At 41.7% G+C, this 19,281-nt stretch overlaps 1 protein-coding gene across 1 annotated transcript in view; it reads right to left on the bottom strand.

The window, feature by feature from the left end:
- LOC144782335 (contactin-4-like) overlaps window positions 1-19,281 on the bottom strand; it is a 964,244-nt gene that overhangs the window by 516,970 nt on the left and 427,993 nt on the right. The window contains exon 5 of the mRNA XM_078661655.1: window positions 3,544-3,670. Within this exon, the coding sequence (XP_078517781.1) occupies window positions 3,544-3,670 (127 nt within the window). The remainder of the gene's footprint in view (window positions 1-3,543; window positions 3,671-19,281) is intronic.

Raw genomic sequence — 19,281 nt, 5'->3', positions numbered from 1 at the left:
TCTTCCAATTTTAATGTATCATTTTACATCTAAACTTTATTTCGTAAGTTAATTTGGATTTTGCATTCTTTCATTTCAACCTGGTCATAAGTAAATAAGCATTTACCTAACAAGTTTCCAAAATTTAACACAGTGGCACTTTGCAGATATTTAGTTTGGCTTTATAGGATTCACCTAAACAGGATATTGTGAGAGCATCAATGACTGTTCTCTCATAGGCCTACCACGTGTATATCTTGAAATTTAAATTACTGAGGCGAGAGATACATGAGCGGCCTGCTTTGCTACTGTTCTCCTTTGATATGAGGTTGGCGAAGGAAGCAGCTGGTTAGGTAGGTAGTCACATTACATGTTGCGAAACACCCTTTGAGCATTTTATTGGTGTTTTAAGTTAGCTCCAGCTTTAATATGAAGCTTGTGGAGTTGAAAGAGTGAAGGATGTATTCCCATCTACATATTCAAAGATATTATAGCGGATTCTGCATCTATGACCAGAGACAATGGTCCAAAGGCTGATCCCAGTTAACAGCGACAATGAGTCCAGTGCCCATTACCAGAAACATCATGACATGCTATCACAAAGAGAAAGTCACATGTGAAATTTGCAGGTGGTTGGGAAACAATTGTGATAGAATATCCTGTACTCTCTTGATTCTCAGAAATGCGTGGGTGCCATTGCCAGAGGGTTGGGGAATATCAACCAAAGGAAGGGTCTATGCACTCAAGGACTCATGAGGATCAACCGGCTACGGATATTGAGCACAGTGGAGACCTGATGCCACAGTTCTTGCAGGACCTCCGGGCTACACTGCATTCTTTCAATTCAATCCGAGTTATTCCTTAAGCATGTGGATGATTAAAAAAATATGCTTTAAGACATAAAGGGATCTTGCCCACTTAACTATTTTGGTTGGTTGGCATTTTATAAATCTATTTGATAGCATTAATTAAACACCTACAACTAGGCTTTCAACTGGAACTAGAATTGCACTTTTCCTATGGAATCAATCTTCTAAAATAAGCTTAAAGGCCAAATCAAAAATGTAGTTCTCAATTTCATATAAGCTGCTAAAATAGTTAATGACTTAATGCAGGAAGAAGACTTATTGGGTTAACCCAACTATTGAGGACTGTGTGAAGCATGCAAATTACATCTTTAAATCTATATATGGTAAAACAGTCAGTCACCAATTTGATACGGGTACTTGATAAAAAAGAATTGCATTTATTTAGGTAATGATATCATCGTTCATGACAGTGCCTAAGGATGAGAAGAAATCATGCATTAGTGTAAGTATTAAAAGAGCTATCCTGTGCCCATTAAAGCCCAATAAAGTAATAGAAGAGTAGGGAAATAAGAGCACATTTTACAGGCCTATTTTTGTAAGTTGTGATCAAAGGGCTTAGAAAAGGGGAGTTAACACAAATGGGGTAGGATATGTTTTCCTAATGGAAAAAGAGAATTTCTTAATATATGGTAACTAAGAGATACATTTATGTTAGAATAGCAGGGGCCTTTGTCCACCCATGAGACTTTAGTCTCAACAGGATGCCTCAGGACAGGGTGCTCATTCTGTGGAGTAGTTAAGACCCAAGTCAAGTTAAGACCAAGCCTATGTGAATGTCATGCTGTTGGTAGTGCATAGAACCTACAACAAATGTTTTGTATGTCAAAGAAATTTTCAGTAAAGAGACTTGGAACTCTCCATTCAAGGGCTTAAATGGCAAACTTGAGATGAAATGCTTTTGTTAGTTTTCAGATTCAATTTGGAACTACAATGAACACAGTAGAATAGCTTCTGATGGTAAATGGTAGGAAGGGACTTCCAGGAAGGAAATCAATTTAACCCCTTGCATGCTGATGACGGCCCCGTCCGTCATGCACCGCAGTGCTCGTGTGCTGATGACGGCTGGGGCCGTCATGAACCCGGCCACTTGCGATTTTGCCGCACAGGCTCAGAATCGCGGCCGCATGCAAGGGGTTAAAGGAGGGCAACCAATATCGATACTCTGCCTAGACGGGTGAGCTATGCTATAATTTCTTTGGTGGTGTGTAAAACCTTGCACGTTCTGCCTCTTGGCTGAGAACTAAGAATGTCCTGCATTGTTTGTGGTTGTTTTGTGTTGTTACAGGAACAAACTGAATATATTCAACATAAGTAGACCCCGAAGAAGCATAAAAGGATAACAACAAATGCATTGGGAGTTACAAAATATGAATTTAATGTTGTAGGGACATTAATCTATAAAACAAATACCACTTAACCAAATGGAATAATAAAATGATATTAAGTTGCTCATTTTTAAAACAGCTGTACATTATACTGAATCAACTATGTAGACATGCTCCATAAAGTATACACGCTGTGGCACACCAGTAAAAACTCCTCATGCAAGACAGAGGATTTTTACGATTGTGCAAGACTGGGATGCAAAATCAGCTCACTCATTACATTATATAATTGCTTTAAAGGCTAAAACTATTAATTCCATAGCCCAGGAGTGCCAGGCGTAGTCGTCCTTTTCCAGTAGTCACTGTTCTAGTAGAGTTTTAGGATTCTCTTAACCTCTCACCCTCTTCAGTTAGATGAAATGAGGACTATAGAGCTTAGTGACATCAATGGCAGACATTTACTGGTCTACAAGGCTACTTTCCATTGAAACTGCACTATAAAAAGCAGAAGGGTATTCTTTATACTGTTGTTATTATTATTATTATTATTATTAATAACCCCTTCGCCGCTGGCGGGATTCCCCCACTGTGCTGGGGGGCGGGGCGCGTACAGCGCCCCCATGCTCATGACGAGGTCAGCTCGTCATGAGCCACGGCGCTCCGGTGCTCCGCGCCAGTTCCAATGGAACGTTCAGCACAGCAGGGGAATCAGCCCAGCGTGCGAGAGTTCCATGTAACGGGCGCGGTCATGACGAGCTCAGCTCGTCATGAGCACCGGAGCGCCGTGGCTCATGAGAAGCTGACCTCGTCATGAGCGCCCAAGAGGCTAATATTATTACATGTAATCATTCTTTGCCAATGGCAATAAAATACATGTGACGTGTCATATTAGAATCAGTCGTCATGGCAGTTTGTGGGAGAGTAAAAGTTCTAATAACAATCACAATTTAAAGAAAGTCTCTTTTTGAAAGAAGAATACTTAAGAAGGCATGCTAATGTGTTCTATAAAAAATTTCGCCTAGTTGTAGTTGTTGGGTTTCCTTGGAAAACTAAAAATAATTGTGTTCTTTTGGTGTTGCCTCACTCCCAAACACATTTATTAAATAATGAATGGAAACTCCAATGAACACACAATGTATTGTAATTATCACTGCATAGCATGGTCTGACAAACAAGACGGATATCCGGTCCGCCGGAATGCAAGTGCTATTGGATATAATGCACTTGTAATTCGCATACAAGATATCTGTCATTCTTGTGGAGAAGTAACCCATCTGCCAAACTCTAAATTGGGCCCTTAGTCTTGTGCAGTGCTCCACTTCACTAGCTGAACTGCAGCAATACTAAATGTATATTTTACTGTTACTCACCTCAGGGTGGGTCTGGGGTTTCCCTGCACCTCACAGCTCAGCCGTACTTTTTCCTCTTCCGGGTCCAGTGGGAAGATGACGTCAGTGGGCTCTTGGGTGAACATGGGCCCATGCAAAGCACTGTCATCTGTGGAGACACAAGATTGATACACTGTATGAGACACTGCCTGTTAGAAAGAAACAAAATGGCAGCTCTTCTAGGAACAGGCCTAGAAAAGAATGTATCCTGCAGAGATGTTCACAGAGTAAAATGCACTCATGTAGAAGCAGCTCTAGGTAATTACACACATTACCCTACTAGCCACAAAGGTAGGATCACCGTTTCCACAGAAATATGGATCTTGGCATATTATTTGTACATGATAGTTTCATGCACAAGTAGAGCAATGCCCAGGCATAGGCAGTGCACCACTTATACGGTCTAAAGGGTGCCTCCGGAGAGGAGTGCAGCATACCAGACAAGCACAATGCACACTATGGACAACCAGAAAGTCTGTGTCAGGTTTAGAGACACATAAAGTTTACATTCTTCCAAGGCAAGGATTCAGTCCTTTTAACATAACTGCTGAGGTGGTTAAATACAGGGACACTTTCTGCCTCCTCCTCAAGAAGTTTGATAAAAGGATTGTTTAACATCTTTAAAATTGTTTGAGAGAAGCAGTGCATTACAATCTGAGGATATGCCTAATGTTGGGGCTTGCCACCAAACACTTTGAACTCCTGTTACTACATAGCTACCACAGTGGTATTTATCACTAATGTATGCACCTTTCCATAACAAAACATAAACAAAAAACATTACACCATGCATAGAGGACTTGCTGTCCCCGATACACTCAATGCCCACTGGGCTTGCTGCTTTAATTTTGCACCATACAGAAGGACGTTCTAATGCAAGTCAAGAGTGGCTTGGAAGAAAACCATGGTAGAGAGGTCCCTGAGAAAGTACATTTTGTACAAGAAATCCTTTTGCAAAAGGGGTCTGGTGCAAGAAGCACAAATTAAACAATATCGGCCAGATTCATCAACGTAAAATCGGCTCGCAAAGGGCCAGATTCTGAGAATCTGGCCCTTTGCGAGCACAATTTTTGCATTTGGGATTCATCATCCCAAATGCAAAAATCGCTATTATAGAATTCGCAATTTTGCGAGGAATTGCATTTAAGGAATCTCTATTTGAGATTCCTTAAATGCAATTCATGAAACATTTAAAAATTGCGAATTCGCAATTTTGGGCCGCTATTTACCGCAAAGTCAAACCTCGTGGTAAAAAGCGGAAACTTAGAAAAATGCACTTAAGTGCATTTTTCTAAGTTGTATGTTACACACACACATGTACTTGGGACATGTGTGTGCGTAACACCTGCGTCCAATATCATTTCAGGGGTGCAACAGGGTGTCCTTTGGACACTCCTGCACCCTTGAAATCGCAAATACAAAATGCGAATCGCTAATAGCGATTCGCACATTGATATGTCTTCCCATTCATTCCTATGGACCTTTAGGCCCATAGGAATGAATGGGGAGTTATTCCTTATTTGCGATTAGCAATTAGCTAATGGCAAATAAGGAAGCTGTAGGAATCGCAAAATAAATTGCGATTTGTACATGAATCCCGTGTTGCGAGTCTGTAATAGCGATTCCCTAATAATCGCTGTTACAGACTCGCAAAACGGGACTTTGATAAATCTAGGGGTATGTCTTTTGTAGTTCATGAATAATATTTACACAACATCTGGCATCACCCTGTATAGTTACAAACGATCAGTTATAAGTCCAAAGGAAAAGCTGAAAACATATTCCTGGTGGCAGTTTAAAGGCACTGTTCTGAGTGCTACAGGGAAGCAGTACTTTACATATGAAGATGAGACCGACTAAGATTACAGATATGATGGTTGAATATGGTGTATGAGCTAACACAAGTAGGAGGTGTCAGTGCTGACCTACATATTTGGCCCACGTCAGAACAGTGGTCAAAACAGTCAAGGTGTCCGCTGTGGAGTGTGGCTGGGGTAATGAGCCTTGAACACACATGAATTTGGAGGAGATCTTTGGACACTCTAGATGCAAGCATGGATCAAACATTCACAAAGGGCAAAAACAAATAAAGGATTGAAAGGGATCTACTTGATCTCCACAGTTCCAGTGATGATGGAGAGCTGCTGGGTCTAGTAGATCAGTTAACTTACGGAACCACTCCAGGTATCTGTGTTTGAGATCATGGCCACAGATTCAAATCCCAGTGAGTGCATTGAGTCTCCCATTTTTTGGAGGTTCATAAAATGATCACCAGTGAAATCACTAACAATAAGCATCAGTTGTTCAGCACCAAGATGGTGAGGGGTGAACATGAAATTTACAAAAAGATTTGTTTACTTATAATGCACTGTCTTCCGTCAGGAGCTAGAATTAAATTTAAAATAGCTTACTTAATCCACAAAGACCTCTATCCTGGCTTCTCATTTTACCTCAAAAGTAAGCCACACGCCACTGGCGACTTAAGATTAATGAGGAACAAGACCTGCTTAATTCAGGAAACACCCTTAGCTATGAAATCTAACACCATCAATGAAGTATTTGGCACCAGATGGTGCAACATGATAATGTGATACCCGAGTATATCAGACTGAACTTGAATCCTCTGGAATTCAAAAGTGGCTTAAAGACCCAAATTTACAGACTACCTATTACTATTTTCCATGGATTCCCTCATAATGTATATGCTTATTGTCCCTCTAATGATCTCTGTTGTAACATTTTGCTAACTTAGTTATTGTACATTTCTTTGCCCTCTGCTTAGCTAGGACTGCATTATCTTTGTCCTACAAATAAACAGATAAATGAATATGGAATAGAATGTGTGCTTCCAATGAAAACACCAATCTGGGATAGAGTCGGAAACATACAACAGCTTATTGCAGGAAACCCACATGCCCTGGATCTGCGGGTTCTAGTCCTAAATGAACATGGCAATGAACCTGCTTGATTTTTCCCTCCTATGGAAGCACCGTGTGCAAGTTGTTAGCCTTAGATTGATGAAGAGCAACAATAACTCCGTACACGTGGACTGAGAAAAGGTGAATCCACAATCGATCTTAAGTCATCTCTCAAGGCATGTTGTGATCAGACACTGATTCAAAGCGTGGGTTGGGAACATGACTTCATTTCACTTCGCCAGAGGGTTCCTTGGGGTTGATGCTAGAGGGTAAATGGGGTCTATGTTCTTTATTTCACCACCTGTGAGTGAAAAATGATATTGCTCATCACTCTATGGTGACACTTGTACAGAAGGAACCTTCTGGTCCAAGGAGGCTTGCTGTAGACACAGCTGCCAGAAGGTGTCCTCAGGGATTATTTGCCTGATCCTGAAGATGGAGATAGGTGATGTGGTCCTGAGTCACTATTGGAACCGAATCATACCTCACCGCCATCATTTCGCAATGCAAGGACGCGAAGGTTGTGGAAAGGATTATGTTTGTTGCTCTTACAAATAAAGTTTCAGGAGTAGGGGCATGACGTATAACATTATTTCTGCAGTTGCAAAGCCTATGAATGCCAGAATCACAGTTTTTGCAATTGCTAAAACGTAGGTTGCAACGCAATGGCACATTGCAACCAGAAATCTTTTTCCAACTTGCAGAGTACACTTTGCGATCCGTTAAGAATCTTAACGGAGAGAAAGCTTGCAATGGGAGTGCCCCTATCCATTGTGATTTGCTGTGCAATGTATCAGTCCTTAGCATTGGTCTGTTACCGATTCTAGGAAGGGGGTGGTAACAAGCATGCACAAAGCAGAAGCTATCCCCTAAGGACAGTTTTAACTTTGTGAATTGTGGCTGCTGGCATTGAGAGGAGCCAACATCTGTCTAGGGGACCACTGGATGCTCCTCACTATGCCATTCAATGAAAGTCAACATTTATTTTAAAACAACCCCTGTCTCTGTAAGGATCCGCCACTGATTTTTAAAAAGTCAGCATTTGGTGAACTGGAATGCAGAGATGGATGCGTGAGAAGGTGAGTGGATGTTTGCTCTCCCTGGCAAGATAACTCAAGTCTCATAAATATTCATAGGTGATGAGCTTCTGTGACTTCCAGTACCTGGCATATTATGCTGGGACTGATTAGTACATCTGATGTAGCACAAAATGAAGGTGGGGGTCAAAAAAATCGGTAAGCAAAAAATAACTGCTTTCGACCCACCTTTGTACATGAGGTCCTCTGAATTCACGAATGTATTGCACGCGCATTTTTTCCACCACATACTCTATTTTTTTTAATTATATTTTTATTGGAAAAGTACATCTGTTTACAAATTCCATTGACATATAGTAAAGCAAAGTCAAAGAAAAGAAAAAAAAGCGAAATTTCAGCATTAACATCCTCTTTAAAAATTCAAAACATATCTCCAGAATATAATCGTTTTAATCAAACAGATACCTTTAAAAAGCTTTAAATCCCTCTATGCAGCGTAACATGAAACACCCCAACCAAATACTTGCCACAATTTAAGAAATTTCCTATATGACCCAGATCTTAATGCCTACTTCTTTTCCAAAGCCTTAATCATATTCATTTTAAACCTTAAATGTTGAAATGTTGCAATTTCCACCACATACTCTTTGATGGTTTGTGATTAAAAAAAGTGTTCACAGCTGCACAGTATGAAAAAAACTAGAGTCAATGATGCAAAATTAAAAAGACTGGTGCGAGCAGACACTGTGAGTGATTAAAAACAAGGGATGCGGAACTCATCAATGGAGAGCACAGGGATATCAGGAGTAGAGAGATCAATTTTTTGTTAGTAGAGCAGAAAGCAATAGGAGAGGGTGAGAATGTAGGGAAGGCGGGAGCGCCATGCAGAGCACTGAAATAGAAAAGAAGGTGAGAATTGGAAATCTGTGAAATCAAGTGCATCCGAAAGCCTGCAAAAATTAACTTTCCCTCTTCAACTGTCAACCGATTCGCGGCGCTAAGTGAAGCAGTAGATAATGTAGAAGAAAGCAAGATCCGAATGCACAAGCTGTGGCGTGCAGACCCATGAAGGAGGATGATGGAACTAGTGCTGAAGAAGAAGTTAAAGAGAAAACAGATGATGTGTTTTAACTCATACTCTATAGACTAGTTGGTTTTAACTAGTGGTCCAGGGACTCCTCGGGGTCTGTAAAGCCTACTCAGGGGGTCCGCGACTGCTTAGAAAATTTAATAATATGAAGCGATTCGTGAAATGCATATAAACGAAGAAGCAAATTGTAAAATTGAAAATTGAAAAACTTTCTACAAATGTGAAGGAATTTGAAATTAGAGGCTAAAAATTAAGTTACTATCCTCAGATTGATTCAGTGGAGCAATACAAATGCATCAAACAGAATATAGTATGGACAATGAATGTCCTCAATTGAATCAAAAAGCTTCACCCTTCCCATTAAAAGTACAATTTTGATTTTCTTATATTTGTGAATTAAATAAAATATTACATCATTTGTGTATTGATTTGATGAATGCTTGTTTCTGCATTTTTAGTTTATTGTTTTGTAGATTAAATCATCAGAAATGCTTATGTTCGGGTTCCCAGCTTCCAGTAATGTCTCAGTGGAGGTCCTCTGATTCCAATAATGAATTAGTGGGGGTTCCTGGGCTCCAGTGATTATTAAGTGAGGGTCTTCAGCAGTTAAAAGGTTAAGAAACACTCCTATAGAGGAAACATGTAGAGTACATGACTTGACCTTGAGAATCATGATGGCTGAGGGCCATACTGAGCTCATTAAAAAAGAAGGAGAGAAACACGCATCAATTAGTGTGGGCATTAAGATCATTATCATTACACATTACAAAAATTATGTTCTGGAATGATTACGAGAAAAGGTGCCTTTAGCCAAAACAAAAGCATAAGCCGTATTCTTAGAATTACTGCTTTAGTTTTTATTGGAAATGTTCCTAGAATGGTTTTAAGGACAGTATATGCAAAGAGAAGAGATCAGGGGCACAGTCAACCCCTCCCCCTGCTTTAGCAGCTACAGCAGGGGTAGGGGTTTGATGGGCCACTTCTGTCTGCAACTCCGCAGATAAAATCTCAAAAGTAATGTGAAAGCATGGGAAGGTGAGTGAGTGAAGGAATGGATGGATGGATGGATGGATGGATGGATTGGTGGACGCATGGATTAGTCTGTGAGGGAAATGGTGGATGAATGAGTGAATAAAAAGGTGGCTCGATAGATGCATGAATGAATGAGTGAAAGTATGGATGTAAGGATGGATGAGTGAAAATGAGAAAGGATGATGGACAGATGGATGAATGGATGATGAGAGAAAAGATGGATGAAGTAGTGACTGGAAGGGTCAATTGATTGATGAGTAAACAGATGGATAGATGAGGCTGAATGTAAGGATGCATGAGTAAAAGAATGGATGGAAGAGTGAAAGGGAGGGTAGATCGGTGGCTGGATGTTAAGGTGGGTGGATAGTTGAGTGAAAGTGTGAATGGATGGGCAAATGAGTGAAAGGATGTATTGATGGAAGAATGAGTGAAAGGATGGATGGATGAGTGAAAGGGTAAATGGATGATTTAGTGGATGCATGGGTTGAAGGGAGGATAGATGAGTGAAAAGATGGATGGCTAAATGAAAAGGTGGATGAATGCATGGGTGAAAGAGGTGATATATGGATATATTGAGTGAATGAATGGATGGGAGAATGAAAGCATGGATGGATGGATGAGCAAAAGGATGGATGGATGCCTGAAAGGATGGGTGGATTGATGAATGGATGAAAGAGGGATGGATAAGTGAAAGGATGGATGACTGAGTGAAAGGATGGATATGTTTGAAGATAGATGGATAGGTTTAGATATAGATGGACGGAATAGTGACAGATTGAATGCTGGATGAAAGATTGAATGGATTACAGAATGTAAATGAGAAATGGTGGACATCAGCAGGTGGATGGAAAGATGAAAAGAAGAATGGATAGATGCTTGGATGGAAGAGACAAGCAAGCTCTTCTTGGCAGGGTTGCAATTACTTGCTTTGTGCCATAAGAGAGTTGGTTCAAAGTGGGGGGTATTTTAATTTTACGGCTACTCCCTTAGCAGAGATGGTGCCCTTTTGAAGGATTTTGCTGAATTGCAAACTGGGACATGGCTGTGTTGAAGGAGTCTTCTTAAAAATGAACAGCCAAAATCTGTGCAAATGGGATAAGAAACTTCTCAGCTTAACGTTGGCAAGGCAATGACTGTAGGAAAGGAGAAAGGAGGAGGTAGGTAGAAGCAAGCAAGACTCATGGTGACTAGCAGTAAACGGACAACATTTATGGAAACAAATTAGACTTCATTATCATCAGTCTTCCTAAGAGATTTGAAATCATACTCAAAGAAGTCAAAAGAAAAGCGTTAGGATGGGACAAATGGTTGTCAAATAAAAGGCTCAAAAAAGAAATCGTGATCTTAAGCCTAGTCTAACTCCTCAAACCACTGACACCACCTTCAGTGGAGAATGTGTTCCCATGAAAACCAAAGTACAAAACCAGGGAGAGCTGTGGAATGCTGACCTCTGCCTAAAGGTAGGAGAAGGGAAACCTGGGGATCATTAGTGACAGCAAATTGGACATGACCGCACAAGGCAATGCCTTCATGGAATTCTGCTTCCACACCCTAAACATGAAAAAGAAGACCTTCAAAAGGGCCCTAAAGCAAAACAAGAAAACCAATCCCTCACACCCTTGTCACCAGCAAGTTGGACTACCGAACACGCTCTTGGGATCACCAAGTGACTCACCAGAAGACAACAAGCCATCCAGAATTCAGCAGTAAGGCTTGTCCTCAACATCCTACACAGAACTCACACCACACCACACCTCAGGGTGCTACACTGGTTCTCTATACACAAATGTACTAATTTTAAACTCCTCACACACACATTCAAGGCTCTACAGAACTGAGGCCCTAAGAACCTGAACAGCCGCATTTCCTTCCACTAACATCCCAGATTCTTCCACTCCGCAGAACGCCTACTCGCACACATTCAACACATACACAGAACAAGATCAAGATGATGGGTGTTCTCTTACATTGCTCCTAAAGCATAGAACGACCTCCTTTGCCACATCAGAGCCTCCTCTCCTCTTCTTGAATTCCTCAAGAAGCTGAAGATCTGGTTTTTCAATTAATCAACCTACCATGTGCAGGGCTAGGCATACACACATGCTTAGCAATTGAAAGTGTGCTTTATAAATACACATACCATAGCATAACATAATATAACATACCATAACATAACTTAATGGAACACGAGACAGAGGAGGAAGAGAGAGACTGGGGTGGCAATGGGTTATCAAAAGAAAGTTTGAGGCCGAACGAAGCAATGTAGAGTGACACAGTGACTAGCGAGTGAAGAAAAGTGTCTTGCTAGAATTTGGAAAAATAAATTCTGACTCATGTAAAATGACTGATTGTCATAGTAATGAGGAGGGTAGGCTCTATGCTAGCTCAATTTTAAGGAGTTTAAGTAGATTTGAGAGTCTGGCTGAGTTCAGTAGGTAAAAGTAAGCACGTTTATATATGTACATTGGTCTGAACTTGGAGCTAGACACCACATTTCTGATGCAGAAATGGAATCCCTAAAATAAACAACAAATGCTAGTAGGTGAGATTGCCAGGTAATCAGAAAAGAATAGGAACATTTGATTTACAGGCCCTGGGGACACACAGTGCACTTTACTCAAGACTTACCAGTAAATCAAATATGCCAATCATGGAGAACCAATCAGAATTACAATTTACACAGGGAGCACATGCACTTCAGCTCTGATCAGCAGTGGACAAGTGCTCAGAGTACCTAAACCAGCAAAAGCGAAGTCCAGCAAAATACAGGAGGTAAAGGCAAAAAGACAGGGGAAACCACACCAAGGATGCTAGGTCTAGCACATGCCATTTAAGGCAACACATGCTCGGCAAACATTATGCAGGTCTTAACCACATTGCCTAACCCAGTTATACAAAAATTCGAGAGAATACATAGAAAATGCCTGGAAATCTGTTTATGTGATGATGGCTGTGACTTTAGCCAGAGTTCCTGCCGTGGCTAATTCCAGGAAATCCTGGGTTTGTTACTGAGCTGACTGGAAATGGAGAAGGCAGTTCTGTAGGCCAGCAGTATGGTTAGCGGTTGACGGCTTTGTCAACCCCCCCATGCAAATTCTTCCCTCAGGCACCCTTGTTACATACAACTGCACTAAGTTCAAGTAGAATGGGTCTTTTTTGTTGCTGACTGTTTTCTATATAAAAAGCTCAGCCGAAATGTTCATGTCATTAAAAAATGTACACACAGCACACACACTCAAGACACTTTTAGACTCCTGTATGGAAGCACTGGCAAACCGGCTACTTCATAAATACTAGGAAGAAACAAAGGCCCACTTTAAGACATTCTTTATAAATACTCTGATTAGTGAAAATTGGGCAGAAAGGGGTAAGCAGGTGCAGTGGGATACAATCTCAGTACAGAAGCGAGCTTTCAGGTGCGTTAAACTAGTGTCCGGGTGAACGTGAGTGATTTTACAGTGCTATACCTTAACGTGAAACAGGATTAGTGGCATGTCCAATTCCTGGTCAAAATAGGAGTACTGTTTTTGAAGCCACCACTATTACTTTGGGAATGCACATGTAAAGCACTCAAATACCTTCGGGATGTGTTTGCGCTATATAAATCTTTGGGGGGGAAAGGCAGCAATGGGGTGGAGAGTGGGAAACAAAGGCAGCAGGGAAGAGGATAAAAAACAATGTTGTAGTGTGGTGGGGCAGATTAAAAATAACAGAAGGAGGGAGTGGTATAAAAAATAATGGAGAGTGGAAGGAGAGCATGAGGAGGGCAGAGGGAGTTTTAAAAGAACAATGACAAGCGGGGTAGGTAAAAATAATGGAGACGTGGAAGGCGTTGACGCTGGGGAACAGGGTTTGAGTCTCAGTAGGAGGTTTAACATCCTGTGATTGGTGCAGACGAAGAAGGAGGGAGCAAAACAGGGCAATGCGGTGGAGAGGATGTGGCGTAATGGCTAGAGTAGCAGACTTTGAATGCTGGAGAACTGGGTTTGACTCTAGGCGGGAGGTGCAACTTCCCGTGACTGTGGGCAAATGATTTAATCTCTTCTCTACATGCCTCAAAATGCATGCGTCTGTGTGTAATGCAGCTGACTCGTGTACAGTGCTCCAAATCCTTCAGCATGTAAAATAACATGCAGTCACCAAACACGCTTGAGTACAAAGAAATAAGTAGTGCCATAAAAGGAGGAGGAAAAGTTCAAAGACAGGAGTACTTGTTCCAAGCCCCACCGATAAGAAAACACACCAAGAGAAAGATGAACACATCAGGAAATAGCATGCTGCAATCAACAGAAAACAAGGAAAGCAGAGTGACAATCACACAAGCAAATGAAAAGTAAGGGAGGGATGTAATACCCTTTTAAGATTTCTTTTTTTTATATATACAAAAGACTTGGCAAGCTCAGCGCATGAGTTGTGCAGGCAAAACCTAAAAAAGAATGTACAATATCTTGCAACGGTCAAAAGAAACCATGCAGTATTTTGCATTACAGGTACATGAAAAGTTCAAGTTCAAAGTTCATTTCACCACTGTTTAAGTCTTAGTTTGGACAAATTTTTCATTTTCTGCATGATTTTGCTCACAATGGGCCCTGTTACGAGTAACCCAATAATTTACCATATGTGAGGTAACTTTTGTTGAGCTCTCCCTGTGACAAAGCAGCATCCCTCGTTAAATTACAGCAGCTCAATCCTGCCACAATTTAAATGGTGAATAAGTGCCGGAAAATACAGTCACTTGGGTTTTGGTGCAACAAAATCTGCATTTTAAACCCTATTTTAGGTGAACAACACACCATAGGACATATTTATTGCACCCATTAAATAAGATACCTCATAACATCATTACATATCATATCGTACCTGTTAGAAATGGGGGTCTCTAGTTGGCAGAGGTAGGTACCTTTGTCCAAATAGGGACCCTTGCTTCTAGTCAGGGTAAGGGGGATTCACACTTTAGATAACCCCTGCTCACCCGCGTGGTAGCTTGGCACGAGCAGGCAGGCTTATCCCAAAGGCAATGTGTAAAGTATTTGTTCCAATACTCACAGTAACACAGTTAAAACACCACAAAAGGACACCACCCCAGTTTAGAAAAATAAAATATCTTTATCTAAACTAAACAAGACCAAAACAGCAAAAATCCAACATACACTGTTAAAAATATGACTTTTGAAAAGGTTTCAAGAACTTGTACCATAGAAAACTATGGGTGCGTGACTTTTCACCAAAGTACCTGTAGTTGCGTCAAGGTTCGCCAAGCCAAACAGCAGCAGCGTCAGATAACAAAGAGATGCGACAATCCTGAGACTTCGAGGAGGCGATGGTACAGTCACGCTGCACACAGTTGCGTTGATTCTGGTCTGTATGGGGAGTGATGCGTCGATTCTTCATGCCAGTACTGGTCAGCAGGTGATGCGTCGGGAAAGCTTGTCGCACAGGTATGATGTGTGGATCTTCGGGATGTGCCGGCAATCAATGCAGCAGCGTTGTGCGGCGCTACGTCGATCCTCCTCAGCCGCAATCCCTTAATGCCTTGATTCTTGCAGCTATGACAGGCGCTGTGACGGTTTTCACAGCTGCGCAGCGATACGTGGACATTTTTCTCGCGCCATGTAGATGCGTCGGAAAAACAGCTGCAAGAAGAGCCATGCATCAGTTTCTGTAGTTCTTTGAGCTTGCTCTCTCTTCCAGCTCCCAAACAGCAGCAACAACCTCCAAAGCCCCGAACTGGCACAGGCACATCAAGGCAGGTCAGAACACACAACAGCAGAGTTCAGGAGAGCTGGGGGTGAAGTCTTTGTGTCCCTTAGACTTCTGTACAGGAGGCCAGCTCACTTCAGGCTCTTGGAGATCTCCTTCAAGCAGGGGACACAGCACACAGCAAAGTTCTTCTCCTTTCCTTGGTAGAAACAGCAACTGCAGGCCAACCCCAGACACACAACAAGAGCAGCACTTCTCCTCAGTCTCTCCATCTCTTCTCCTTGGCAAAGGTTGCTCTTGAATTGCAGGAATACTTATACCCCAAAATGTCTTTGTTCTCTTTGTGGAAGAGGCTCTGAGACCAGTTCAAACCAGTTCTGGGGCACTCTGCCAGTGCACAAAATCATCCTTTGTCAGTGTGGGCCTTGGTCCCAGACACACTACAAGGAGCAGAGCCAGCATTGTGGAAGGCAGGCACAGCCCTAGTCAGGCCCAGACAGTCAATTCACAAACAGGTAGAGGCACACAGGAAAGTCGAACAGGAAAATAGTCACTTCCTAAAAGTGTTATTTTCAATCACACAATTTAAAAACCATCTTTACTAAAATATGTGTTATTAAATTCTGAGTTCAGGGGTACTAAACTCAATTTTTCTATCATATCCCTATGGACAAATATGCTTGTAAAATGTTACAAAGCATTCCTCATTCTGTCCTATTGGCATGATAGCCTTTCAATAGTGAAAAACGAAATTGGCAGTATTTCACTATCAGGAAATGTTACACACACCAGTACATGTCCTACCTTTCACATAAGCTGCACCCTGCCCAGGGGGGTACCTTGGGCCCGCCATAGGGGTGTCCTATGTGTAAGAAAAGATAAGGGTAAGGCCTGGCAAGTGGGTGCACTTGCCAAGTCATCATGGAAGTTAACAAACTGTGCACAGGCACTGAAGTTGCACGCCTGAGACCTCTTTTCAGGGCTACTCATGTGGGTGGCACAATCAGTGCTGCAATTTGATATACCCGTCCTGGCACACTTAATGCACATTACTTGGGACCTACTGGTAAAACAAATGTGCCAATCAGGGAGACCCAATCACAATATCCATTTACACAGAGAGCAAGAGAGCACGTGCACTTTAGCACTGATCAGCAGTAGTAAAGTGCCCACAGTTCTATAGCCAATACCAACAGTTCAGGAAAAAATAGGAGGGAGAAGCAAAGTGTTTGGAGATAACCCTGCAAAAAGGGCCATTTCCAACAGCACTATTACTAAAGGCCTATGTGTGATAAAGGATTTTAGTGAACTTGTTAGTGTAGGTAGGTAGTCTACATGCTACATAAAAGACAGTCTTAACTCATAATGAAAATCTCAATCAGATCGATAACAAATGTCTGGAGGTGTTTTTTTTAGCCACTATTACCCCATATAGGGCCTCAATATAGCCTTAGAGACATTGGCTCTACCGGCCATTAAAGTCCTGCTCCAGCGTTAAAGGCCCGAGACGAAGGGGAGGGCCTTCAACAAGGGCGAAGGCCTTTTATGGTCAGTAGAGCCTGGTACATAGGGATCAAAGGCTATTAGAACATGCCGCCCCTGGAGGGCGGAATGTTTTAATTTGTAAAACAAAGGCCTCACGGAGCCCGAGGGGGTTGAAATCCCTCTTGCTGTGTACGAACATTGGAATGTTGATGGTCTGGGCTTTTACCAGCCATTAGAAGCCCTGAGCATGCCATTGTTTTCAATGGAGCTCCCAACATTCTAATGTTCTGATAAGGGATAGATGCTGTTTATTCCCATATATCACTAGAGGAACTATACAGTCATAAACTTATTTATTGTGAAAGGAAGGATATTTCTATGTCACACAAACGTGTCACAGAATGGATTCCATTCAGAGGTGAAGTAACTATTAATATTTTTAAGGTCAGAGTGGATGAGTCCTTAGGGAGACCTGGCATCGACGGCTGCTGAGAAGAAAGGCCTGGAACTGGTTTCATCTATTTGTGACATTTGGAGACAGAAGGTAATATTCTTTCTTCCTTCTATGAAATAAGGTTGCAAAAGATATTGCAATGTTTTCTTCTTTATTTTTGTGATGCATCACTGACAGACAATTCTCAGACACTGGTAAGTGGAGGAAAGGTGTATTTGATAAAAATATGTCTGCTTTCAGTTTTGCAATACAATGGAAGGATGGGACTTTGCAGCAGCACACACGGTTAGACAAAGGAAATACAGTGGAAGAGGAGATGGTGATAAGAAACTGCTTGCTGCTCACGGGGGAGGGAGGTCCGAGTATGAACCGGATGTAAGAGAGACATTGATCTAGGTCCCAGGATAAAAAATGCCCTGACAGCATTGGTGAAGTATTGACTGATTGATCATATCTGATATTGGAAAACCAAGGAAGCCCCAATGTCCTGCCTGAACTTTGCAGCCTTGTTGATAGAACCTGGTGCCAGTAGGTAGACATGTCTCCTATAAAACAGGTACATTCACCTTACAGACACTGTGGTCTGCAGAAACATACCTGACCATTCCATTAAATAGTCTACAAAACCATGCATGAGGAGTGCATGACTAGCACGGTGGCATTTCACAAGGCACACACTATGCACTCAATGGCGATGCAGCGTGTGCAATATAATCCATTTTATTTATGTACTTAACTCCGTTCGGCCGTATGCCGGAGTTTACTACCCCGCCACACTGCCCCTCTCGCGCCCCAACCCACAGCCCACAGCAACCCCTCCAGGACCCGCTACTGAATTTAGCACTTAGTAGGTGTACGCTGGACATCAGAGGCAATCAGTTGCCATGTGTGGGTGAGTAGTGGGTGGGCGTTCAGGCAGAGCATTAAAAATAATAAGCTGATGTTTTTGTAAAGCAATGATAGTATGTTTACCACATTCTACCGCAGAAGTGGTCTTGTATCACGGTAAACCGAATTCCCCAGTTTATACATTCAACTAGAATAGATCCACAGAAAACGAAGACCAAGAACTGATTTACACACAGTGGACATACATTTACTAGGGAAGGAATTCTTGATAGATGAACGGAATGATTTTTTTAAAGACAGACAAGTCACAAGGAAGTTGAAAAGACACCCCCAATTTTTAGATGGAACAGACCTCAAATATCTGACTCGTCATGATCTCTTTGCGTGTTTTGCCTTCATGGACCTATAGTATTATTTGGTCCTTCATTAGCACACACTACAAATGTAGCGGCCTCCTGACGGTGTAGTCTTGTTATAGGCCACTTCTGAATCAGGTCCAAAACCTTGTTTGTTCATTCTAAAGAACTGACTGTCAGTGCCAATGCTAACTCATTGCAGCTATCTGATATGATAGGTCCACACATCAGCTTGAAACTTTTTCAGATGACAAACTACAGTGATTACTTTATCAAAGAGAAGGGGCTTTCTGTAAACCCTGTGAGTGAGGCTGGAAAGAGTGTTTAAAATGTATTGAATAGTGATGGAGCGTTTTGGACAACCTTTCTTGCTCGCATCATAGACATGAAATTGACCTGCAGTGAAATATGGAGTCTCTTCACCAAAAACATCATCCATTTGGGGAAGATCATAATCACAAAAGAAAATGTGTAATAATTCTTCATTAGATTTTCAGCAATATAGTAATAAGTATATCTGGTACCAATCGATCATCTTTGATGAAACACCTAGGTACATGAACATGCTTTCATAAACCTGCCAATTCAACAAGTCCTCCCCAAAATCCCAATAGTCTGTAAGTAATCCTGAGGTCCATTTCGCCTTCTCATGTAATCGGCTTTAGGGATAGTTCTATTCATAGTCTCATCCATATGCATTACAATGCGCAACAGTTCCCGAATCTACTTCTTGTGCATTCAGGGGCACATGTAAAAAAGTTGTGGAGGAGTTAGGCGTTAGCTGTTATGGCTTAACGCC

This window comes from Lissotriton helveticus, chromosome 9 (genome assembly GCF_964261635.1).
Source record: "Lissotriton helveticus chromosome 9, aLisHel1.1, whole genome shotgun sequence".
Taxonomy (NCBI): domain Eukaryota; kingdom Metazoa; phylum Chordata; class Amphibia; order Caudata; family Salamandridae; genus Lissotriton; species Lissotriton helveticus.
Note: the sequence above shows the minus strand (reverse complement) of the source record. Positions and strands in the feature narration are given on the sequence as shown.